Source organism: Rissa tridactyla, chromosome 1 (genome assembly GCF_028500815.1).
Source record: "Rissa tridactyla isolate bRisTri1 chromosome 1, bRisTri1.patW.cur.20221130, whole genome shotgun sequence".
NCBI lineage: Eukaryota > Metazoa > Chordata > Aves > Charadriiformes > Laridae > Rissa > Rissa tridactyla.
Window position 1 is genome coordinate 28,638,104 of NC_071466.1, and position 26,440 is coordinate 28,664,543.

General features: G+C 35.8%; 1 protein-coding gene across 9 annotated transcripts in view; it reads left to right on the plus strand.

The window, feature by feature from the left end:
* Positions 1-26,440, plus strand: part of NBEA (neurobeachin) — a 511,894-nt gene that overhangs the window by 266,969 nt on the left and 218,485 nt on the right. For all 9 annotated transcript variants that reach the window (XM_054223413.1, XM_054223357.1, XM_054223366.1 and 6 more), the window contains 2 exons: positions 6,257-6,365; positions 10,010-10,176. In XM_054223413.1, coding sequence (XP_054079388.1) covers positions 6,257-6,365; positions 10,010-10,176 — 276 coding nt within the window. The remainder of the gene's footprint in view (positions 1-6,256; positions 6,366-10,009; positions 10,177-26,440) is intronic.

Consider the following 26,440-nt stretch of genomic DNA (forward strand, 5'->3'; position numbering starts at 1 on the left):
TTTCCAAAACTCTTTAAAAAATAAATAAAAATTTCCCAGGCTCTGGCTATTTACCTGAATGACTTCTTGGAATGTGTAACTTCACAATCCAGCCTTTTTAAACCCCATTATGTGAAAAAACAGGGGCTTCTGATTGATTGTACATATTTTTCACCACTTCCTTTAACCTATAAGCACTGGACTTCTAAAGTAACCTTACTGAAGATAGAATTCAGGAAAGCAAGCCATATGGATGTAAAATAACTTCTTACCTACTCCTAAACAACATTTGAAAATAACTCATATTTATGAATCAGCATGTCCTGTGACATACTGTCACCTAGTCTGCTCTCACTTATAAGTCGGAGACACTTCGATTTTTGGGTAAAGGAGAGCCTTCCATTTACTCTTTTTCCTACAGATACTTAAGCCCTGTCATGCTTATTTTAAAGTTACCAGCATATCTTAATTCTAGCTTTTACTTCCATTTTCCATATGTTCAGCTGGAAACTTCACGGCTATCTCTGCAGAAAGCTCATTTCCCCATAGAAGTGTACCAGAAATTGAGTCACGAGTGATTTCAGACTGCTTTGTTGGTGGATTCCTTACTGAAAAGTCCTTTGATTCTGTCTAAAAACAAATCAAACCCATTTCCTAGTAAGGGAGCTTTAACTGCGGTTCATAAATTTGTGGGCATTAATAGAAATCAAGCTTTTCTTGGTAAAGAGAAACCATAAGTTACCAAGTCAGTGTTTAATCTCTACCTTATGCAGTAAGAATTCAGGCTCAAAGAGGATAAGATTTTTGCTGGTCATTGGTTCCTGGTTGAGATCAGCTCAGCTGGGGAAGGACACATTTGGCTTCAATTCTGATAGGAGTTTCAGTAGTGCAACTGAAGAAATGGTCACACAGGATAAAGCCAAACGTTATTCTAGGTTAATGTCTTTTTTCTTTTGGTAAATCACAGCAAAGCTTGTGGTGACACTTTTCTTTTCAGACAACCCCTTACCCTTGTGGGAGGAGCACTTCTGTAGAGATCAATAAGTATGACCAGAAGGCCTATCTCAACATCAGTCTATCTACAAGGTCTTTTGGGGGTGTTGCTTGCTAAGGCAGGATGAGGATTTACATGCGTGAATGAGGACAGTGGGTATAATTCAGTCAGAACAAATGTTCAGTGGTTGGTGATAAGGAAATCTCACTAAAGAGCATGTCTTATTTCCAAAGGAGAGCAAAAATGGTACTGCTCTCAAATTTTAGATCTTCCCTCTGTTTAGCAAGTATATATGCATTTTGTGCCTCAAGCTCTTTCTTACTTGGATTGGTCACTCCAATACATGGAGGTTCGGGAAAGATGCAGAGAACAGACTTCTCCCCAAAAGGGACTGCTCTGTAAAAATCTTTGGATGGGAACCATAGTTGGGCAGATGACTGAAATATCAACAAGGATATATTGGGTGGGTTTCAAACTTGCATTAATATAAATATTATACAATGTAATATGTTACATAAATTTTTATACTGTAACAGTACATGGAGTTCATGTTCTTGGGAATATATGCTAGAGATTGTTAGTTCATATTTTGGAAGTGTCTGAGGAGGTAAAAGACCGATCTATCACTGAAATTTTCTTGTGCAAAATCATAGAATATAGGGCTAAAAAAAGGAAAACAATTATAGAATTGCTTCAGAAAAGGTATTTCCATGGAAATAAGTCAGCATTAATGTTACTATGTAAATAATGACTAAAACTTGTCAGATACTGCTGACGGTTTTGACTATGCACTTGTAGAAAAGGTAAAATCAGTGTATGAAATTAGTAAAAAACCAAAAGGCAATCTCTTTTACTAACTGTTTTGCCATGCAAGAGAAGTCAGAGAGCTGATTTACTTAGTCTAGTAAAATAGAGATAGATGGAATATCAGAAGGTCAACAGAAGGAAGAAGAGTTGTGTAAACATAAGGGCAACATTTGCATAAAATGAATCAGTAAAGACTGCTAAAGAAGAATACATTTGGATTGGGAAGTAAAAGGGTTTTAACCTTCAGAGGACCTTCCAAAGCTGTGCTGGAGGAAAGCAACTTGATCGCATTTTCATAAACTGAAGACACATTTCATGGGCTTGATTTCATGAAAATATCTTTCATAAACAAAAGATAGTTTATGAAAGAATTTGTATGACGTAGCTGTGTGTTGCAGTGAAGGAGTGAATTTGCTGACCTAGAGGTCCTTGTTCCTTTCTCTTATTTGCAGTGCATGAAGGGAGATTTTTTTTGATGTATTGGCAGCCTTTGATACTACTGAGTGTGAGATTTTTCCTGGTTTGGGATCCTTTCTGAATAATTTTTATTGTTTTTTTCTATAAGAACCCAAAAGATAGTTGTAAGCACCTTTTCTCATGCCAGAAAAGTATTTTTTTTTTTTTAAATCCAATGACATCCATGTGGTTGAATTCGTAAGGATTTAGATAATTTGGAAAGTATTCAAGCAATGACGACATTACCACGCATGTTCATCAGGTGTAACCCAGTTAGGACAGTATGCTGAGTTGTGCTGTGTCTATATGAATTTGAGATTCAGTCAGGGTTAGCTGGCTATGATTTAATCCAGATATAACAGTAGTAACACTTTTGCCATCTTTTGCATAGTAGAAATATAGTTTAAGAATACAGAATAACTTCCCATTCGAAGTAAAAATCAGTACCAAAAAAATATTTTTAAATAGTGTTTTCAAATTTCATAAGGTAACAATTTTCCTTGAACAAGTACAGCAAATACATAAGTAAGTTCCTTAGCAAAAGCCTCTGTAAGGCATTGCTTCCCTGACCTTGTAGTAGCTGCCTTTCCTTTCGAAGCTAAAATGACACGTTTAACTGCTTTAACTTACTATGCTTCTGTTTTCTGCCCTATATTGTTGCACTTGCAAATCAAAACATCCAGGCCAAGGCTTCTTTTGAAGGCATGCAAGATTTCTGAACGATGGCCTAGATTATAACCCTTCTTTTTTTTCAAAAGTCTGTCTTTCTGGCAAGGGATTTTAAGAGTAGTGTAATTCTTAATGGTCTTCTAGATGCAAAAGCATAGTTTACCTAGTCTCTGAAGTTCTATATTAGGTGCATACAAGCACCTAAGGTAAGTGAATCACAGTATGTCCCTTATTAGCACACATTGATATGATATTATTTAATGATTATATACTGTTGATATGTTGTGACCTCCCTTTTGTCATAATCCCAGTGCTGACCACCATACAAACAAGTTTTTGTCTTTTCCTTGAAATCGCAATCAGTGATTGTGATCGAGATATGAGAGTGCATGAAACAACTGGCTAGACGCAGTTGAAATAATATCGAGATATTCCATAGATAAGATTTTTTGCAACAAACAAAAAGGAAGAGGGAAGCTATGTCTGTAGTTTTAAATAAAACCAAATAGCCTGGGCTGGCCTATTTGCACCCTGCTTAAGGTTAGGACTAGCTAGAGCGGAGTGTCTTCATTCATCCTACGTAGCACTTAGTCCTGCTACTCCCTGAAGCCCTTACAGTTCCTGTTTGACCTTAAGATATCATTACTATTTTGTCTGTTTAGTTCAGATTGTTTGGAATAACAGGAGGGCTACCCACTAGAATGATGTGTTCTGTGTGCCGGTGTATGGTGTGGAAACACCTACAGAACTTTCTTGGGTAGGATTCGAGAGAATTTAAGTTCATTCAGTTTCATCGATGTGTCTTCAGTGAACTGTCCCTTGGACAATGTCTATACATTTTCTGGATAGATATTAGAGCCAAGAAATGAGCGGAGGCCAAGCTAATGATTTGAGTGCTGTAGGCAGTCGGGCACCAGGGCTCAGGCATGTTCCCTGGTCCCCTCTTGTTTATCATCTCCTTGACTTTGGACCCTGAAGACATGTGGCATTTTGAGATTACCTGAAATCTGGTTTAGTTTGCCTGATGTGCTGTCCAAAAGCTGCAGCAACTACAAAGTTGTTCCCAAATGCGTGACATCTCTCAGTCTCTGGAGCAGAAAGGTCCGTTAGGGTAGTGGGAGGCACAGCTGGGGTCGCCAGCACTTTCAGCCAGCAGATTTGAATCATCTGCTGCATGTCTATAAAAGTTCTCATTTTCTATAAAGCAGCCAGAGACTAGTGTCGACAGATCTTTTTTTTTTCCTTGTTTTTTTTTTTAATATCTTTTCCCTGAGTATTGGTAAGACATTTATAACTTGTGGAAATTAGCATTCTCTGTGAATCCATTCGAAGTGCATAAATGGGTACAGAGAATGCGAAAACTTCTTAATACAGATAAGTACAACTAAGATGAAGATGGTATGTATTTGTCATTGCTCATGAACAGAGCCAGCTTAGATTGTTTTTTGAGGTATAAAAACTATGCCCAGATGTCCCAAATAAGAAACCCAGTGGATCAAAGTTAGTCTTGATTTTTTGTCACCAAATTCTAGGTGGCAGGGTGTGTCTAAGAAACCCACTGATTCCACCTAAAGCCATTTGGAACTAGAAATCCTGCCTGGACCACAGCTGACTCAAAGATACTGAAATTGTACTGTGCTCCATTTATTTGATATTTTATTCATTCAGGAAGGGATGTACAGCTAGTAGACATTTGAAATCTGTGTGTTCAGTTTTGAAATCCTAGCTAGTTGGTTCCAGGTCATTAATGTCATATGGAAAAGTTCAGAAAGACCTGTGGTGCAAAATTTGATTGGAGATGTTAAACACTCACTTCTGGTATTTTCTCATTTTAGAGACGCTTGTTAAAGTCATGAATGCTTACTTCTAATCCATATCTGAGGGCTGTTCTACACTTACCTCTTAACAATAAAAATCTGAACACTTAACAGTAATAAAATACTAAAGCACATCTTCTAGCAGGGTATATTAAAGAATAAAGCTAAATTTTGAAGACTACAATGGAGGCAATTTTGATCTTTCAGCATATAGTTTGCCAAAAACTTTTTGCGTTCACAAATAGCAAAGGGTTAAATATAATAAAAAGGCTTATGAAAACCATGAATATCCACTGTGAAACCTTGACCCAAGCTTGTTTGTCTTTATCTCTAAACAGAGAGCCCAACATTTATGTCTTCCCATGCCACACATCCATATTAAGCATTAGCTCAGGGTGAGTGATTTCCTTCCTTCACAGATGGTAGAACACACCAAAGGAGGCAAGAATAGAGTTCAGATCTTTCCATCTAATAGATGTAAGGTCTAGTAATCGTGGCTTTCATGTCTAATAATCATGGCTTTCATTTGTGGTGCTGCTAAGCACCAGACACCAACCTTAGGGTGGAATTTGCTAGAAATTTCACATCCTTACTATAAGAATCTCTGAGATTAAGTGTGCTTCCCTGATGCTGCAAGAAGGAAAATCCCAGACCATGTGCTAATTTGACACAAAGAGAAACAGTTCTTCCTGATCTTAAACAGACCTGTCAGATCTTTGCATCCTGAAAGATATTTCCTCCCTACTGATAAGAAGAGCAAAGCAATTTTGAATAGAACGGCTAAGCTTAGATATGGACTGTAGGGTTGAGAAAGTAGTTGCTTCCATTCCTCCTGCCCAATAGGATATCAGCATTATTAACAACACGATGTTGTTTATGCTGCAACTTTATTACGCATCTCATGGTATTTGGTGATCTTTACAAGAATCCTAATTTAAGGTGTCTGATTGACATCCTCAGTCTCAGTCCAATCTTAATCTATTTTTTTCCTTCTTTTTAAGTGAGGTTTATCTAGTTCTGATGCCATGAAAACTTGGAAACATGATGCACTTTTCACTCCATGGTTTGAAAAACATATGAGAGATATTTATATTATTTTGCAATTTTAATAGGATTTTAAGTCTTTGGTAATGTTGTGATTTTTAAGACTTTGAAATTGGAACATTTATATTTAATGATATAATGGTATCATTAAGAGTTTAAGCACTTGCCTAGATTTTTTTTAACGATGGAATAGTATTCATATTCATAATGAGACTGCTGTTAAAAACATTCTAGAAACATAATACTTCCATAAAGAACTTTTCCCTTCAATAATGAATAGCAGGCTTTTTCCATATAACGTAATTTGTTCGTACTTTTACAAACGCAGAAAATTTTGGATAAAATTGAATTTTTCATGTCAACTAATTTGACAATTGCATTACAATAGTTTCATTAATTTATTTTTTTTTCCATTTTAAGTAAATCTGCTGAAATAGCTTATTTGAAATGCATCAAATACAAAGGTTGATTTTGATTTTTCTTATTTTAGATTATTATGTCATGCAATGAAAGACCATATAGTGCGTGTTGCAAATGAAGCAGAATTTATTTTGAACCGACAAAGAGCTGAAGATGTCCACAAACATGCTGAGTTTGAGGTAAGCCTGAGCGTTGGTGCATTTCTGTTCCTCTGTTTTCACTCAGTTGTCACCTAGACTGTAACTCCATACAATAAAGATTTTTTTTCCTTCCAAGAAAGAAATTTACATTGAAGGCATTTCAAAACTAGTTTTTAAAAGCTTTGGTAAATGTCAAGCACAAGGAATGGGTTTAATTTCTCATCTCCTCACTGAAATTAATGAAAACATTTACAGCTTGAAGAAATCCCTTAATCAGAATGTCTAAACTGATACGGCAGAACCTTTAGCTTCACAAAGAACTTTTCTGATTTATTGTAAATAGTGATGCAAATCACATCAGTAATTTTTTTTTAGTTTATTTTATCAACAGTATATATGACTTCAGTAAGAAAGAGAAGCAATTAATATACTTAAGGTATTTAATGAATAATAAGAAATAGAAATGTTTCGTTAAACAGAAACAGTATTTTAAGGTAATCTTGTTAGAACATTTGCATTTTGGAGCACTTTAGAACATTTACTTGCTATAATTTATATATTGAAATATGATATTACATATCTTTCCTGCTTGTTAGAAACCATTAATTATTGACAGTAAGATTGTGTTTAAAGTTTCTATTCTTTTCAAGTATTGTAAGAAGTGACACAGCAGCTGGATCCCATAACTCTTCAATGTCTATAATTCTTACTCCTAAAAGGAGTCAACATTCAATTGCTTTTTTCATCAGAGTGTTGCAGTATACAATTTAAATTACATTGCTTGAAAATGATCCAAATAAACAAAAAAGCTATTTTTAAGGCATGTTCAGTTTAACAGGTTTTTGATTATTTCTTCAGGACCAATTTTGTTCCTATTCAAAAAATTTTCATGTAAAAGTGATGGAGTACAGTTAAAAATTCCTTTTTGACGTGATTTTATCAAATATGGATTTGTATTTTTACGGTGTTTATACATTTCAGCGTCATTATTTTTGTTGTATTTCCAAACCTGTCTGTGCTTGCATACATTTCTGCATGTGTAAGTATACATACACAACCATGCATTTCCAAATGTTTTAATGCTTAAGTGACCTAACATTGGGATTAAGACAGACTGACTTAGTATTGATGATAATAAATAGCTATATCAATGAATTCATCTGTCAGAAAATGTCAACAAGCACCTGGAAGCTAGAAATAGGATCCAGTAATCTTAGTTGTGATGAGGTTTTTATCTCCTTGAAACAGCTCTCTCAAATGTGCACTTTGAGGGACTAGTTCTTGCGCTCCTTGACCTAGCTGAAAAGTGTGAGACACAGAGATATCTGTGGTCATTTTGAATACACATAACCTTTACTTCATTTTGTCAGAGCAGACAGCAGACACTTGTCATATGGGATTGCAACAACTTTATTACCAAGCATATACTGGATATTTTGAACTCAGATAAAATCACATTTACAATTAAGTGTGTGTCAGAGTGAAGTTTCATATTGCCTCAACAATAAATAACATTTGATATTTATCTGAGCATCATGCTGTAACCTAAGATGACAATGGAAGATTGAGTTATCTGCTCTTTGAAGAATACATTGAGGCATAAGATCTGTCAGAACTCTGGACAAAATGAGAATATTCAATTAACTTCCAGCTTCTGTTAGCAAATATGATTTAGAATATTAACTAAAGTCCTTAAAGGAATAGCCTTAAGTCAGTCTTATTGTCTGGTAAAGAAACCAACACATTTTTCCTATATGAAAATTTTCATTATATTTGTCACATAAAAAACTCAGCGACATGTTTTAGAAGAGTAAGATAAAATCTGCAAGTCATAAAAGAAAATTATGAAATGTAGCCTGTGTTAAATATGAAACTCAGCTGTACTTAAATAAGGTGATGGTTAAAGTCTGAAAGAATGTTTTATATATTGTCTTTAATAATGGTAGGTATATAACCGAACATTTTATTATTCATCCTACTTGAAAGTAGTAGGGACAAAGAGATTTCTGGTAGTTTTCTGTTGCATAATTGTAAATCTGTCATTTTGTTTTAATAAGCTGTATTGGTATATGTTCTGGGTTTTAGTACATGTTAATCATTGCTCTCAGCCAGAGAAGTGAGTGGCTATTTTATTTTTACCTTTTAAACTTTAATTGAATCATTATGGGTGAAATGCTTCGGCCCAAGCTGCACCAAGTTACTGTGTCGCCTGCGTAGTGGGGAGGCCATGGACCAGCATCTAAATTTTATCCTGTGACTCCAGTTGCAGTCAGGGCCAGGGAGATTCCTCCCAGAATGGGTGCTTCACAGTTAACTTTCATTTTGTTAACCTTTGTAATTGTTCAGGAAGAAAAATGAAAATTTAATTTTACTGTCCAATGAGCTGGTGAAATATTAACCTCATTACTAAGGCAGATCATTGTACTAATTGGTGCTTCCCAGTACAAGAAGATAAATTGAAAAATGAATTAACCCTTTATGAATTAGTGTAACGATTGTTCTTTTCCAGGTAGATTACTTGAAATAATGGCTGTAACACGGTGGAAAGACCACTGTTAAAATCTTACTGAATGCTAATGTGATCTGTAGTAAAAAGGTAGGGTGTAGAAATGTGAAGAATAAACTACAATTTAGTGTGAGGTTGACTTAATTTTAATTGCTCTTTTGAATCTTAGAAAATAGGGTACTGTTCAGCATTGTGTTAGAGCACTGAGTGTTGGGTAAATGTTCTAAAATGGGGCGCAATGACTGTGCGTGCAAAAATGTCTCTTAAAAGGGGATTTTAAAATTAGCTGGTTTGAGAATAATCTAGCCTTTAAAATTTACACCTCGAAAATGATACTTATAATGCATTTATTTTAGTATGGATACATTTGCTTTGTTTAGACATTTTGAGAGGATCTTTACTAGGAGGAGAAATTGGATTTGAACTTAACATGATTTTGAGAAAAGACATGGAAAAACTATATTGTGCTTATTATACATAAAAAAAGGATTTATCAAAACTAAAATACACTATAGACTATTTTGCATGAAGGTCAATAACCACAGCATTTATTTTAGAGGTAGTTATCTCTTAAAGGAAACATGATGAAAACATTAGATCTTTTTCAGTTTGAGAGATGAGCGATTTTTTAATTCTTAGGGTTTTTTAGAATTGACAGTATGTTATGAAAATTTTTCATGTTGTGATATAAAATAGAAAATAGACTCCCTAATTTCATAGTTAAAGGAGTTTCTCTGCAGCATCCATAATAATAAAATTATCAAATAGCTTTTTAATTGTAGGTATTAAACCTAAAAAACTGTGTACATAATTTTTTCCTGCACGTTATGTTATGTATGTTATACCTGAGAACACATGAAACCTTCTACAAATGAAGACCAGCTTTTAAGGCATATCCATGATCACACATATACACACTGAGATGCATTGCTGAATGTTTTTAATTGCAATTCTGTTGTCTTTGCCCTTGATATTTCAATTTTTACATGTTCTAATGGAGTGCTTTTTCGTGGATAATATATAGTAGTAGAACCATTTCAATCAAATGGTGTGTCCTATTCCTCTTAAAAGTATTTTTAAGACTTCTTGTCATATTTAAAGAGTTTTAGTAAATAAGCATTTTAAGGCGATTCTAAATAGCCTATCTTTTGTGAAGTAGATTTACTTTCATTCCTAGTCGCAGTGTGCTCAGTATGCTGCTGACAGAAGGGAGGAGGAGAAGATGTGTGATCATCTTATCAGTGCTGCTAAGCATCGAGATCATGTTACAGCCAATCAGCTGAAACAGAAGATACTCAACATACTAACGAATAAGCACGGTGCCTGGGGAGCTGTTTCTCACAGGTAAGCTGCAAATGTAAAATGTGTGAGTTTGAAATGTTACTTTCAAAGTTGAAGAAAAGCAGTCCTTGTATAACCGAAATATGAATGTATTAGGAGCTAATATTGCTAAAATGTATGTTATTGATAAATGACATACACTTACGTTAATGTTGCTAAACATTAACGTGTTAATATTGCTAAAAGGTATGTAACAAACTAAACACGTTAGTATTGCTAAAATGTATGTTAGTCTTTTCTTCAGCGGGCTCTTGAGAAGTCCTCTTTGGTAAAGATTCACAGATCAAACTCCTTTATAGACTGCAAACATCATATTTTACCATATTTTAAATAAATTGTAATGGGTATTTGTTGATTATAATGTGATTTTACTGTTAGCCTATCAATAGGTTTTGAGGCTCCTACCAGTATTAGAATCTGAGCGAAGGGTTCTGAATGAGATATTGAGAGATGAAGAGATTTCCATATAAACATCAACAGAGTAAATGAAGAAGAGAGAGTCAAAAAGACCTGTCTAGTGTTATAAAGTCAGTATGAGTTACCAGCAGAACCAGGTCACTTGAGTCACTGTCGAATGCTTTCTTCCGTTTATAGATTTTTGTGTTCAGGTAATGAACTGGTAAGATCCACTGGTAAATCTTTACTCTCCTATGACAGACCAGTAGTCAGTGCCAGCCATGCACAGTCAAACTCTGTATGCTTTCAAGCAAAACTTATCTTGTATTTAAATGTAGCGTGTGCAAAGCTGAACATAACCAAAGTGCAGCCCAATTCTATAGGTAGTCCTGTTAAAAAAAAAAAAAATTTTTAAAAGCATGATCCGAAATACATAATTCTTACTGTATGCAAGTGGTAACATAGTATTTGACGTTTTAATCAGAGCTCTGTTGAATACTGGTTTTAAAAGTTCATTCTGTTCAATGTAGAGGTAAAAGTAAACATTTTCATATATCATGCGAAGAAACCAGAGCCTTGCTCCTCTGAATCACAAAAATAGCCAGTGGCTAAGATGCTGACCCTCATGTAGAAGACACAAGGTCAAATTGCTCCTTTCCTTCATTCAGAGCAAGGTCTTGAACCTGGGTCTGCCATGTGAGTGTCCTGGCTGCAAAACTAGAGACTGCCAAGTCTCTCTTGTTTGTGCATTCTAGCCATAAATATTTGATTATTTATTCAAAGTGGAACAGCTCAAACAAGAGAAAACATGGAAGTTCTGCTTCCAAATATCCTAATTTTTATAGTTTATTTTCTACTTGAATCCTGCTTAAGTCTGCTCTGAGTCAGGCAGAAAAGATCAGAAAGTTCCATTTCAGCTCTGAAAAACCTTTTCAGTAAAAATCTAGTTGAGACTGATAGACTACTACAAAAACGTGTATATATCTCTAGATAAATATTTTCTTTCAAAAAATCTATTTGAATGTAGCTTGAATCCGTATCTAGGCCATAAGCTTATTAGGAAAGTTGTCGAGTAATAAATTTGACACATCAGTAATAATGTTTAATAAATATCACATATATTGTTCATTCTTTTTGTCATTCTGTCTAGTTGGTTCTTGCAGTTACGCAGTGTTAAAAAAATGTAATTTTTCATCATCCTTATATCGTTATATCTTCCAAAGTAATTACTATTTCCTGGATGGTGATGGAGATATATTTATTTTTTAAGGTGGTGGTAAGTATAGAAATACAGTCTCACGGAAACTCTGTATTCTAATGCCAGAGACACTCTGGTGGAAATTACAAAAATGACATAGAAGATTGTGATATGGTTAATTCAAAACAGCCTTAGTCTGTAATGGACACTTGTGTTATCTCTAATTGAGTCTTAAAGCTGTGTTTCTGGAGACTTGAGCCTGATGAAGATAAGTGCAATTTTCAGTCCTTTTAATGTCTTTGAATTTTTGAATAATGTTGTTGCTCAAGTTCATGAATGGCTGCAGACACTTTGCAGGCTTAAGTCAGTTCCTGGTCACTAACTTTTTCAGAAGACCATCTCTTCTTTAAGCCAGATAACTTTCCTCTCCTGGTTCTTGATGGCATCCTAAATGGCAACAGACCACTGCTGCAGCTTTTTTTTGCTCTTCAGTCCATGATAGTTTTTGAGGGGCCATGAAGCAGCTTGACACCTGTGACAAACCTATCAAATTTCTTACATCAAGCAAAAGAAACTCTGATATTATTCCTGTCATGCCAGTTCCCCAGTGTGTCTGCTTCTCAGTTACCGGCAGCGCTGCTTTCCCATTTCGGTGCTGGCCGTGTTGGGTGCAGCTGTTGGTCTGGGTGTGTTTTAGCTGCAGGCTGCTGCTTAACCTGGAGAAGGGGGGACATCGCGGCAGCACGAGGTCTCCAAGTGGGGTTCCCCATTTGCAGGAGCCGATCAGAAGGTCTCGCACTGCAGGTCTCGCCACATGTGCTGTGGCAGCTGCGTGATCCACCACACAAGTGCACCTTCTGTCGTGAGACCTAGTGGACTGTGGGTGGAAAGGCCTGGGTTGGCAGCAAGTAGGGGGAGATGCCCAGTGGGAGAGCCTCTGCGCCTCGTGAAGAACCACGGTCACTGGTTCTCAGTGGGCAGATTTAAAAAGCTTCAAGTGCAGAAAGTAGAGAGAGGTCTCATTAAACTGCTTAGGCACAGAAGGCAAAACCTGTTGTTAATTAGGTAGTTCCTCCAGTACTCTTTATATGATGGAAACTGAGATGGGTTCTAAAATTCTGGTTCTGGTCTTGCCCAGCAGGAGACATGGCAGGCCTCAAGCCTCCGTTTTTAATTCCTGACAAAGGGTTACAGCGTTAGTCTCTTTATAAACTGTTGCTTCTGTGTGCCCCAGGAGACACAGCCTGACTGGAACACAGAGTTACTTAAAAAAAAAAAAAAAAAATTTGCTTGACACTCCAGACCTCTAGACCTCTGTAGTGACTCCATTTCTGTTGGGGAGAGAGTTCCCAGTTCTGAAGGCACACTGCTGGTCTGTCCATCTCTTGTGCTGGAGACCATTCGTTGAAACGGTGAATTAGGGACATCATTCTCAGGCCTGGGAGAGGCAGGGGAAGAAACAGGCAACTGCCTCTGCATGATAAATACTTGGGCACCAGCAATGCCTTTTGACATCCAAAATGGATAAGATAGATAGGCAAGAAATTGTCTGGGGGAGTATGATGAGTGTGATTCTTAAAAGCTTCAATTCTTTATCACAAACACAATCTGCAGCTACTGATGTACTGATAATTGTAGCATACTATACATGTATACGTGGTTTTGTTTATCCCTCTTCAAGGTAAAGAACAATTTCTAAGTTCTTTAACATAGATGCTCATGTTATAAAATATTAAGCTCTCATTTTGTGAAATGTGACCCAGCTGTAGGGAAAATTTTTCCTTGTGTTTGCGGTTCAACACAACGAGCTTGTAAGCCTCCCCAGTTTTTGTGTCTGTGTGTACTGTTTTTGCAGAAACCAGCAACCAGCATTTGCTGTGTTTCATCTGTAGGTGCCAGAGAGTTTACTCTTTGTTCATTAAGAAACAAAGAGACTATTAAGAAACATAGAAACTTAGCACTGGGAGTTAAAACAAGAGGTCCGATGAGTGAAATTCTATAGTATTTGTAAATTATGAATTTTAAATATATTAACATAAATTCATCTCAAAATATCTGAATAAACAAGGGTGAAGTTGAGTGGTGTGAGTAAACAAAATACGATGTGAAACTTTCAATTCTAAATTAGATTATAGTTACATAAAGATAGTTGAATTAAAAATAACATAAAATCGTAGGTGACTTGCATTTCGGTTAGCTTCTTAATTAGCTACTAATTTATGAAAGAGAAAGTAATTATATGCAAGTGCCCCACCACTTGAATAAATGCCTAGAAACACAGTAACATTGTACAACCTATCCTTGTCCATACATTAATCAATCAGTATGATTGAGTTGGTCTGAGAACCTGTTTAGTCTTACAATTTTGAAAAAAAACCCTTTTCTTTGTATTGCTTATCAGTGTTTTCTTCTTTTCCCCTTCACAAATATTTTCCCTTCACCTCTTAAAATGAAAATCAAAGTTTTTTTGCTCGATGTCTTGCAGGTGTGAGCATCAGCTCCTCTACAGCAAAAGGAAATTATTGAATCATCTTATTTTCTCCTATATATCTCAAACAAAGAATAATAGATTTCAAAATAAATCTCATTAGTTTATTATAAATCCTGTTTGTGCCCTGACACAAAACTAATTCCATTTTCCTCATTTTGACAATTTAACACTTTTATATATCTTCATAATAGCTTACCCTAAACACACTGTTTTTCCCTTTTTTAATTTCATCATTATACCAAAATTAGAATTCTGCAGGTTTTTCCCATTCAGATGAGAAATTGATGAGTTGGTAATTTCTTTGATGCATTGCCACTTATTCAGATTGAATATGCAACATCCTATTTCCTTGAACTCAGGAAGAATCAAACAGGGTGTTTCATAGCTTAGCGTTCAAAGCTTCTTTAAGCCAGCACTTACCCTTAGCTTTTTTCAGGGTTATAGTCTTCATGTCACAACATATGCTTCCTTCTGTCTTCTCTGTCAGCTTCATATGGTGCTTCTCTTCCTCCCCATCTGCTTCACTCCCCATACACATCTTTCTTTAAAAAGAAAAAAAAAAAAAAAGTTTAGTGAAACTTGTCTGTACACACAGTTCAAATTCCTTATCAGCCAGGTACGTGTCTGTGTTTTGGGCCATAATCTGTTACTGTGTTTGTTTGGAGTATTCTCTTATTTCAGTTTCTTCGTTTAATCAGATATCTCAACTTTTCAAAAACTTCTATTCAAGAATACTGTATATATAGCTCTACCTTACAGTTTCTATAGGTTTAAGGCAATCTAGGGGAATACAAAGAGCTCTGAGTTCCAGTTTGCGCTCTAAATACTTGTCATAGATATATTCACATGATCAGTTTTGATATACGCAGGAGGATTATTATAATGAGAAAAATGACATTTTAAAATGAGTCTTGGTTCTCTTGCTTTCCGTGATTTGATGAAGGAGGTTCCACCTACATTAAAGCAGCTTTACCAAATAGCAAGTATACAAGGGCTTTTTCTGTTCAAATCCATCTTTGGTTAAACTAGACACCCATAACAAATTAATCATTCATGGTGGAGGGCAGAGCTGTCAAACTCATTCTGTGGTAAAGACCAAATTTGTCTGGAGAGACAGGCTGGAAATAAAAAGTTTCTTGCCAGACAGCTAGTTCTGCCTCTCACTACGGCGTGTGCTTCTGCAGAGACTGGGTTCTGCCGGGGGATGGAGGCGGGGGAGAGCGGAAAGAGGAGAACTCCCCTTTTCTGAGCCTATGGGGCTTGGCAGTTAAATAAGTTGACTGTGGGACGACACTTCTTCTAAACCAAATGTTTCCAGTTTACAGAAAGGGAGACCAGAATGCAGGAATTTAGTAAGAAGGAGTTTCCCTTACAGCCAGCCTTTGGCATGCTCTGATTCCATCGCTGTACTAGTTGCTGTCTTAGGAAGTTCAGAGAGACACAGAACCTATCCTGTCCCCCACTGCAAATCAGCTTCATCTGGTTTAGCTATTCATTCATTTCTGGCTCATTTTAACTGCTAGACATAAATTACAAAGGGAGCTTTAGAATGGTGGGAAAGATGTAGGACCAGATCCTGTCTACTGGATCCAGCAGTGTGTTTGACATGCCTGTTGTTAGAGGGCCTCTTAAGGTTCTGCATTTTTCCACATACTCTGTAAGAACTAAGAGTTTTCTGTGTTTCTGGAATTGGTGGAATCTGTTTTTCTTTGCAGAATAGATCTGATGGAACAATTTTCAGCTCATTCATTAGCTGTCCTGATTATGAGTTCCAAATATTTATTTCTGAGATGATTTCATTACAACAGAGCATTAAGAAAATGCTTTTCGTTTGAGATCAGCAAACGTGTCAGCATTATTCCCATTTTGGGTACTGTATTAGTCATCTTTCTGTAGCAGCTTTTAAACATAAATGTGAGTGAGACTATTTTTCTAATCTGATAACTCTTTTGCAGTATTTTACTATTTCAATACCCTTCTTACCTTTCTTACTATGCTTTCAGCTTTGTGCTGCTCCTACTGCTCTGCACCCATGGTATTACTTCGCCTACCCATTGCGTACCCTCTGCCTTCCTCCCTCCCTGATTGCTTACTGCTGTGGTGGAAGGCAGAGACTATTTGAAGGAGCTCTTGCTAATGGGGCTGTGGCATTTGACAAGCATGATGGAAAAAGGGGGATAGAAGAATTCCGTAGCATTTTCTGATAATAGGAAGTTAGATGTAGGATGCTATTTGCAGCATAGAGATACCTGCCAAGAAAGGACTATGGTATAACCGGAGATGGGCTGTACGAGTGAATGCACAGTTTGGTTATGTGAGATTTATTCAGTTCTGTATTTGTACAAGGTTACTCAGTTGTTTTGAACCGTGCTATTCACGACGTATTTTTTCTCAGAGCTGGAAGAAGCCTCTGAAGAAAATAGTTTCATTGGAATGAGATAGTGTTTTCCAATGTTGGGAAACGCATGGTACTTAGGGAAGACTTCTTCAACTCTACAGGAAGACTTGTTTATCTCTAGGAAGTAGAGTACATTGTATTTCATATTCAAGAAGAAAGGCTTCAGCATTTTCTTTCACATTATTACTGCTGTAGTAAGAGAATTATTTTTTCTTCTTTACTCTTTTTTTTTTTAATTTCTCTTCAATATGTTCTCTGTTTCCGCCTCAAATGTATTTTTCCCCTTTTGCTTCATGACAAACACAAAGAAGAAAGTGTAGCAATGCTGTTTTTTTTAAAGCTTTAGAACCAACAGATCTTTACCTGTCAGTAGAGTCTTTAACTGGAAGAGCAAGCAGAATATATATCCAAATCACATACATTCAACTTACTATATATATTTTTATTGTAGCAGTGACAAGGTAATTTTAAAGTATACATATATTAAGAGGAAGGCCAACCTTAACAAACCGAGAGGGACTTCTGCTCCTTCTGAAGTCTAGCCGTAGAGCTAGCAAGTGCACATGCAGCCATTCAGCTTCCAGCATACCAGTGACAAGGACAGCCGTAATGGCTCAGACCAGCAGTCCATCTAGCTCTGTAACCTGTCTTCAACAAATAGATATGAGAGGTCCATCTAATGCTCACTCAGACTTCTTGAATTTTCAGCTCAGTATTTCCTGGGGAATCTCAATTTCAGTCTCAATTTTGAGGAATTTGAGGAATCTCAATTTCCTCATCTCAGTAGGGCTTCTAATTCCAGCTCCCTTTCTTCATGTTTTCCTCCTAATTCCTGCAGTGGAAACAGCCTCTGGGTATTGACAGACTGGACTAACAGCTGCTGGTATTGGACAACTTTTCCAGTATCTGTGCTCCTTCTTTCCCTGTCTCCAATTGAGATGGAGGTAGAAACCACGAGGGAAGAATTTCTCACTAGGCAGATAACACTTTCCCTGGCATGATTCTCACTTTTTCTCCTGTGCCTATCTAGTTATACCTGTGCAATACAGCAGTGGATTTCCCATCTTCTCCAGACAAAAGAATAGAAAGCAAAGAAAAAAAAAAAAAAAGAACAAAAGCCATAGATTAAAATATTCTGAAAAGAACTTTTTTTCTCAGAAATGAGAATTCTTTGATTTATTCTTTATTTTGTGACACAAAATGGGTGAGAAACATCACATTTTTAAGTCACAGTAGGCCGTTGTAGTACCATTACACTCCAGGATTCTTTCCCATGTGATGCTTCAAGTAGATTACAGATGAATGCAAAGCTGTAGAAAATGTTTGGGTTTTTTTCCTAAGAGAAACATCTGTAGTGTTTTGACAGACTTCTCAGACGTTTTTGTTGGAAACATCAGAAATGCAAAGTTTAACCAGAAGTGAAAACCCAATGGAGCCATTTTGATTCCCCTCCTCTCAAAACCTTAATGTGTCTTGTACTTTTTTATTTGAAGTACATTTATGTCCAACCATATGTTTTTAAAATAATTTGAGACATTCGGAGTTGTGTCTGGAAAGGAACTGAAGATTAAATCATCCTCAGGCACTGACGCAGGCATAGTCTGGTACATCCCTATCGCATGCTTTGCATCCCTTTTCTTAGACAGGGGGGAGAGTGGAATTCTACTAAAACCTTAGAAAACCTGTTCTATGTCTTTTATAGCTTTATAGTTGAATTTGCATGTGCATTATAGGATGTCTTTCTTTGCTACAAACTAGATTAATTATACCTGGTTTTAAACCTAGCTCTTCTCAAAGTCTTTGAAAGCTGATGCTGTCCTTTTAGGCTGTTGACTTTCAGGCCAGATGAACACAGTTTTCTCAGTCTTCCTTTACTGATGAAATTATCTATATCTTGTATAATGTTGATGATGTCTTGCTTTAGATTCCTTCCCATTTGCCTACATCTTCCTTAGAAAGAGGTACTGCAATCTGGGAACGTGATTGCAGGTGAGCCCTCAACAATCCACAACTCTACTGAAGTTTGTTTCACACTTACTCCCTTCTACTGATTGACAATCACTTGCTGCCTTGTATCTGTGCTTGTAATTGTTTTACAGACTGTTGTCTCTCTCTTACCTCTTACAGATTTTAAAATTTTTAAAGTAATTTGAATTATTATTCTCCTGTGCTATTCTTACAATTCTCACAGCTTGTCACCTCCAGCTTTATTGTGGATTTTCTCTGATTCTTCATCAAAGTTGGTGATGAAATGTTTAATACAGCAGAATTCGGGAAACAACCTATACAGTCTCCCACTTGAAAAGATTCCAAATCTGATCACGAACATTTGCTGCTCACTATAAAAACATCCATGTTTAACCATTCATGTATTCCTCTATTATATTGTTACATATTTCTCTTAGTCTATGCGAACAGTAAGTACTCTTGCATCAAAAGCTCTGATTATGTTGTAGATGAATAAATAAATAAATCAAATGGCAAAGCTGTAAAGGAAATTACTTATTCGTAATAAACCCAAATTCTAGTCTTTCATATTAATTAGCTAATTGATAAATTCTTGCATGTATCTTTGCACGTATCAAAGGCAAGCATTAGTTTCTAATACATTTAGTGTGTTTTTCCCTTTTTAAGATCACATAGCATCTTTTTCCAGTCATCTGGAATCACACTTACCCTCCATAAATTTTCAGAGAACTGTTAAGTGATCAGGGATTGCCCTCTCCTGATCCTTTTTTCTTTTCTTGCTACGTTTTCTTTATGATTATGTGAGTTTATTAAGGAGCTCTTGACTACAACCACATTGGTATTTTAGTATATTTTATCTCCCTTCCACAACAGAATTGTTTCGTGTTGTGTATGTAATTTTGGTTTTAGAAATTGTGGCGGGTTTATTTTAAAGATAGTTTATCCACCAATTTCCTGAAAATTTCTAATTTGGGGGGATTAAAACATGGTTATTCTGTAGCTTTAACACCTTTCCTTGTAAATAGGAAGTCTGTTTCAGTGATTATTTTCACTCCAGATATATTTCCTCTTAGCTATTCTCATGAAAAAAACTTGAACTAGTCAGAATTAAACACAAAATATCACTGGACTTAAGCTACTTTTCAACCAAGTATGCACATGTATACAAAACATACATCTTTTTATAACTTCTTCTTTTTTGAAAATGTTTAACGTCTATTGTTTGAATAAATGAGCCCTTTACCACCAAGTTTGATCTTTTTTCAGTTAGTTATTTAATTTTAAGGTTTTTTTAAACATCTGTCTTAATTCTCTTTCAGAGATGATAGTAGAGATTATTCTGTTGTATCATGAAGTGCAGTACTAACTTTTTTTTCTTTTAACATTGCCCAGACTTTTGATAAGTATATTTCATGCCTGTTTCTGAACTTCAGAGGAAGTAAACTATTATGGGCTAAACAAAAAGTACTTCTTGTTTTTCCCAGGAACAAACCCTGGTTTGTCTTGGCAAGCTTCTATGATGCCAGCCTAAGTTTTATCTTCTGGATACTAAGACTTCTTAGTTCCTGTATTTCCCATTTTCCTCCTTGCAATGTGTAATCAGATATGTAACAGACTGATCCATTTTTCTTGTCTCCTGAGTTGTTAGGGTTTTTTGTCCTCTCCCTCAGGACAAAAAAAAAAATCAACCTTCAAGGCAATTCTTTTTTCCCCATTTTTGCTTCCCTGTAGTGCAACATCCTCCTTTTCAAACTAGTTTAGAGCTTTCCTAAGTCAATGTGTCAATCATACAGGTCATCTGATGCTAAAGAGAAAATATTTTATTTCTGCATAGGAGGTTTTTGTTTTGGTTCATAGTTCCATGTTTGAGGAAATCGAAAATCTCCTCTCAGCGGTGTCTGTTCTGTTCTTATATCCGTACCTTTACCATCAACCAGAAATACCCTGTGCTTGTGCCCGTTTCCCTTTATCGCCTCTCGCTCTGTCTGCAGTGATTTCTAAATGCTTGGAGTCACACCTGGCAGTGTTACTACAGGGGAGTGATAGGCAAGTGCGCGTGCAACTGCTACTCCCAAGCGCCGCGTATGAGGTCCTGTTTTCAGGTATACAGGAGGAACATGGTTTGTTGGACACAGAGGCCAGCAACCAGAGCCTTGTCCCTTCCTTCTTACCTCAATACAGCTTAGCAGGAGTGTTCCTTGGGTTTGGTGTTCCTGTATACATTTCGTCACTACAGCCTGTGTGCTCACACGTATTGTGTGAGCTATATGTGTGAGCTATAAAGATCATCTTCACACAATTCATTTTTCTGATTTCTGAAAAATATTCCCTGCAGACACTTCTATTTCAATTGATCACTGATGGGTTGGTTGTTGTTTGGGTTTTTGTGTTCGATTTTGGTTTTTTTTAAAAGAGTGAAAAAATAAGTTTACACAGGTTTATTTTCACTGATTCAGGAACACCACATCTGTCATAGACTTCACATGGCTTGAAGGAGGTTGCTGTACTTCATTATACTGCTTTCCTCATTGATAAAATAGATATGGTACTGCGCGATATGCTTCTAAAGAGTAATTAAATCATTCAAGATGATATCAAAAGTTCTGAGTAGGTTTGGTATTACTATCTGGTTTTACATGACTTGTATAGATTTGGTACATTTGTTATTATAGCATTTACTTTTTCTATAAAACCATGTTTTTTCTTAACTTGTAAGCTCTGGGTTTTTTCATCAGTAATATCTGTTCACATAGAGGTTTGAGCTATACATAGATATATTTCTTGCATACCTACAGTCATAAAATATCTGACTATGACAGATTGCAAGCTTCTCCCAATATTTGTGCTCCCCAGTATATTGATATCTGTTGTCAATAATATAGGCTGTTGGTTAGGTTGTAAAGCTCCATTGCTCAAGAGTGTTATATTTTGAAGTCATTTGTCATGGGTGTGTTGTGGAGATAGGAGACTATTTATGTTTATGGCATTTTAAGTAACTCAGTAAGACCCTTTAGAATATACAGAAGAGGCTTGTTTACTGTCATCACTGCTCACTTAATCCTGTGACCTTGACATGATAGTATGCCCATAAAGCCCCCTGCGGGTAGTTCAATAAAATAGATGAACATCAGAGTCTAATGATTGTTTCAGCTTCAGGGATATACTGCCTTATGCCATAAATATTTCTTAAACATTCAATAGCACTGAACCATTTTAAAACCCAATAATGTAGCAAACTATCCAATTGACCAGATCACTAGAAAATCCACAAAAAGATGAATAAGCCACATGTACTTCTGCTGTTCAATTTGAGAATGTTAACCATTGTTTTAAAAAATATTCTGTTTGCACAATGCCAATAGAATAAAATTAAAATGAAGTTATTTCCTAAAAATTAGGTTTACTTATTTTTTGTATTCCCATTGTTTTTTCTCTTCTCTCCTGATAACAAATTATATTTATTGGGTGGGAATGCGTTTTGGTTTTGTTAGTCATGATCTGATTCTAGGAAAGATTAATGTGTAAGAAATTTCTTTTGATGATTTACTAGAAGTTATGTTTGCACTAATGGTAGGAAGCAATAAAAACATACTTAAAGAGGAAACTAAATTTGACGTCTCTTAGGCCAAATTTTGAAATACTACTGAAGCCTTTGGGATACTTTGCCATAAGTGGACCTGAATTTTTATGCATAATACATCTTGTGCTATGTGAAAACATGGAGGAAAGTAAAGCATGATATATTTGCCTCATGGTGCATGGAAGTGTTGTTTTGGTATTATTAAAAAAATATTCATTTTACATTTTTTTTAACGTATAGACATTCAAGTTTCCAAGTTCTATTAGCTAACAATGCGTTATTTTCGGACACATAGTAGTCTTTTACACTGAATAGTACCCCAGCCTCTTGTGTTTTCATGAATAAAAAGTGATGTTTTCAAAGCTGATGACAGCTTAATAGTAGAAGAAATTTATTTAGTGAACTTCAGACAGTATTTTCAGTGATAGAATTTCATACTGAACTGTTGAGCTAAAAATCTATGAAAATTAATGGAGCGAAACCTGTCAGGAAAGAAGAGCAGCCGGGAGAAGGAGCAGGATGTGATATGTATGCACCAAAACAAAATGGAATCTTCTATCCTTTCTGATTTAACCTCAGTTAAGTACCACTGAGAAGCATGAGAGAAAATAAAAAACCACCCCAGATTATCTGGCTAAATGCCATGGAAGTTTGAATAAGAAAAAAAGTGGTTTAGTTTTTTTAATAGTCTGTCCATTTGAGGTCATCATGAAAAGTTAATGAAAATCTCTGTTTGTATACTCTTAGAGGACCCAGACAGACAAACTGTTTAATTGTTCCCCAAGTATACATTACTTTTCATTTTTAAATCTTGGAATTAAAAATGTAGACAAACTGTGATTAGAAACTTGTGGGAATGGCCACCAATTTCTCTGATAATGCCTCAATGAAAACTATGCTGTCTATTACATTTCAACAAAGAAGGGGTTATAAAGGTTTGAGACCTCATGGAATAAAACCAAAGTATTAAAATTAGTATAAGGGATAGATTGGAATTTATGTACAATTCAGTAGTGCCAGAGGAATGTTACCAATTTTCTTTAAAACCAAGGAAATTACTTTTTTACATACAAATTATGGTTTTCCATTAGTGTGATTGGTCCTTTAGCGTATCAGTTATAGTTAGGCTTAGTTTTTGACTTAGTTTTTGGACTAATGATACTGTGTATGTTGCTGCTTTTGTTTGGTAATGAACATATTCTCTTTCCTGGAAAGAAACAGACATGTTCCTTTCTGAATGGACAACTAGCGGAGGCCAGTTACATTAATTTTTCTAATGTGTTTGTTACAGAAGCTAAATCTACCCAACGTATTTTGGGTTCTGGGCATTCCCTGTATATTTGGATCATTTGATAATCTTTAGCCGAGCTATGAAAGGATGTTATTGACAGCTGTGCAGGGAAGTTCAAAAGGTTCTGCTGGACACCACTAAATTTTAAGAAAGACCTTTTCTTGGGAATGTCCTAGTCTGAAAGTACTAGAATAGCTCCTTTATTTCATCGACACAGTGACAAATTACTAACGGCAGCTCTTTCAATGCAATATTTATTTAAAGGATTACAGTTCTTTAAAAGTAATCAATGAATTCTCGATTTGTGTACACTAAAACAAACAAACAAAAAAAGTTCTTGTTTCCAGTATTAGGATTAAGAAAATATATTTTCTTTTCCCCTTCTTTTGTTAAATCTAACTTTCACAATCCCCACAGTAAAGTTGTAATGCTACTGTTTTCTAGAAGACCTACATTCCTTAGGAAAAATCTCTGCTGTAAAAATGAAAAGGCCACAGTGGACATTCCCTTGCAAGAGAACTTCTACAGATTCCTGTCGTCATTCATAGTTTCCAAAACAATTATAACATGTTAAATCATAAGCAGGTTTTGAGGTAGCTTTTAGTAAATAGTTGGTTTCCCAGCTGCTGGTTTCTTAGATTCTCCGTTGGATCTAATACTCAGAAGTTATTATTGTCGGTTGTCTCCCCATACCAGTTGCTATTACCAGTTGTAAAGGCAAGACACATGCCTTCTGCTGGTACTTTTTTCAAAACTATTAGAAATTCATAGATAATATTATCACAGACATTAGAGAAGCATAAAGGTCAGTGAATGATATAATTGGCATATATATAACTGAATGATGATATTGGTTCCAGAAATTACCATCACTTCTACACCTAGAGTAGATGAATAGGGAGAGGGAGATTTTCATACTACCTGACAAATACTATTTGATTGAGAAACAGCTGTAGGTGTGACTTAAGAGTAATTTTGTAAAAAACTTTGAGTGTAGACCTATCAGACAACCAAATTTGGAAGGATCTGGAGGCAGTGGTCCTTACTCCCCAGTTTTTATTCTCACGTCTGCCATCAACTGTGAAACTATATAGCATGTCAAGCATTTGTATAACTTTTTGAGCTTCCTGAATTTCAAATTAGTAGCACCTTTTTTGATTGAGAGCAGAAAAGGAAGGGGTGAATCTTCCCTTTATGACCTTTAAAGGTCCCTTCCAACCCAACACATTCTATGATTCCATGATAACCATGCTCACTCGTCACTTTGTTCTCCTTCTGATGGTAAAAAAAAGTATTCAGCAACAAAATCAAAAAAGTTTTGCTAGTCCAATTTCGGTACAGAAACATTAAAGTTTGAAGTCCTTTATGAGCTGTAATAATTATCAGGAATTCCAGTAAGGACTAATTTCCTTAATGGAAATTCTCAACTCTGGTATGTCTTCACATTTTACAGTTTGCATCAAGAAGGAGCAAAAGTCTTAGGTCATTGCCTGAATTTATGAAGGAATGAAAGATTGCTGGTATATTCCAATATTTACTCTATATTTACATAATAACTTCCTTTCTTTTTCTTTTCTAAACCAGCCAGCAATAATGAAGGGGGAACATGGTTTACAGAATTTATGGTTGTGGCATCTGCGGCCCCTTCCTCAGATTTTTCCCTAAATACAATTGTTAGTGCAATTCAGTTTAGAGCGAATTATGTGCCTCCATTGACCATATCTAGGTGTTGCCTACCTTCTGAAACTTTTCAGTAGACTTGAATCAATGAAAAGTTTTTAAATGACACTGTACTGAGTGTATTCAGTAGTTTTTACTCTATAGTATATGGAAAACAAGGGAATTTAACATGCGTAATTCATCTGGATATTGCATGTGTTTAGGTCAAGAATTAAGACATAAAAGTACTGTAAAATGCTGTTTTGTTTTGTGTACAGCATTAAGCGATTGTGCTCATGCATGCATTTGTAGGATAGTATGAATCAAGTCAGAGTATAGTTTTTGACATTTTCTTCAGCACTGTTCCTTAATTTTGAGTTTTGTGTAATTTTCAGTCTTACAAATTATATGCTTGGTTGTATTTCTTAAGCAACTGAGTAATGCAGGAATATTTTGCATGTGATTTTGGAGGTGGGTGAGAGTTGTTTTTCTGTGGGTCAAGAAAGCAGTGGGAGTGAAAAAATGATGTGTTATTTCCATGATCTAAATGTTCTGCAGCAGTAGCAGCAGCTGAGCAACTCACTGTTATTCAATGCTACATTAACTTTTCCATTAATGCTGGTGCTGTAAAATATGAAGCCCTTAAGCATTGTGAAGTTGCTGTCTGATTTTTGTTCCTTTACATGGCTGCTGTATATTTGCATGTTACAACCATTATATGGATAATCACCATCATTACTTTTTAGAAGGTCATTCTCTTCTTGTCCTGAATATAGTTAGACACAGAAAAGCCTTAACAGAAGAAAGCGTCTTTAAACATATTCATTACAAATGCTGTCTTTTTAGTTATTCGCTACTATGATTATATGATGGCAACCCAAGTGTCAACAAGATATTTTGCTTCTGGGTTTTTCTTTTTTTCTTCATTAAATATAAACCAAAACCAAAAATAACCCAAGAAAACAAGCTAGAGACCACAAAAGACCTATTTCCCCGCCACCTCCAAAAAAAACCCCAACCACAGTCCTCTTAGGGGGGAAATTATTTTTCAGAAATTATTAAATGGTATTTTGCACCAAGACAAATTTTTGTTATGTAATATATTTTTAAAATGCTGGAATATTTTTAAACGGAATTATATGTGAAGATTGGAATTATGATTATTCAAATTTCTTCTACTTTTTAAATCTTTGTTGAAAATATACATATTTATGGGAATAGTGGATTTAATAAGTGCCATTAACAAATCAGAGCAGCAATTCAGGGCACTTCCGATCAAGACATAC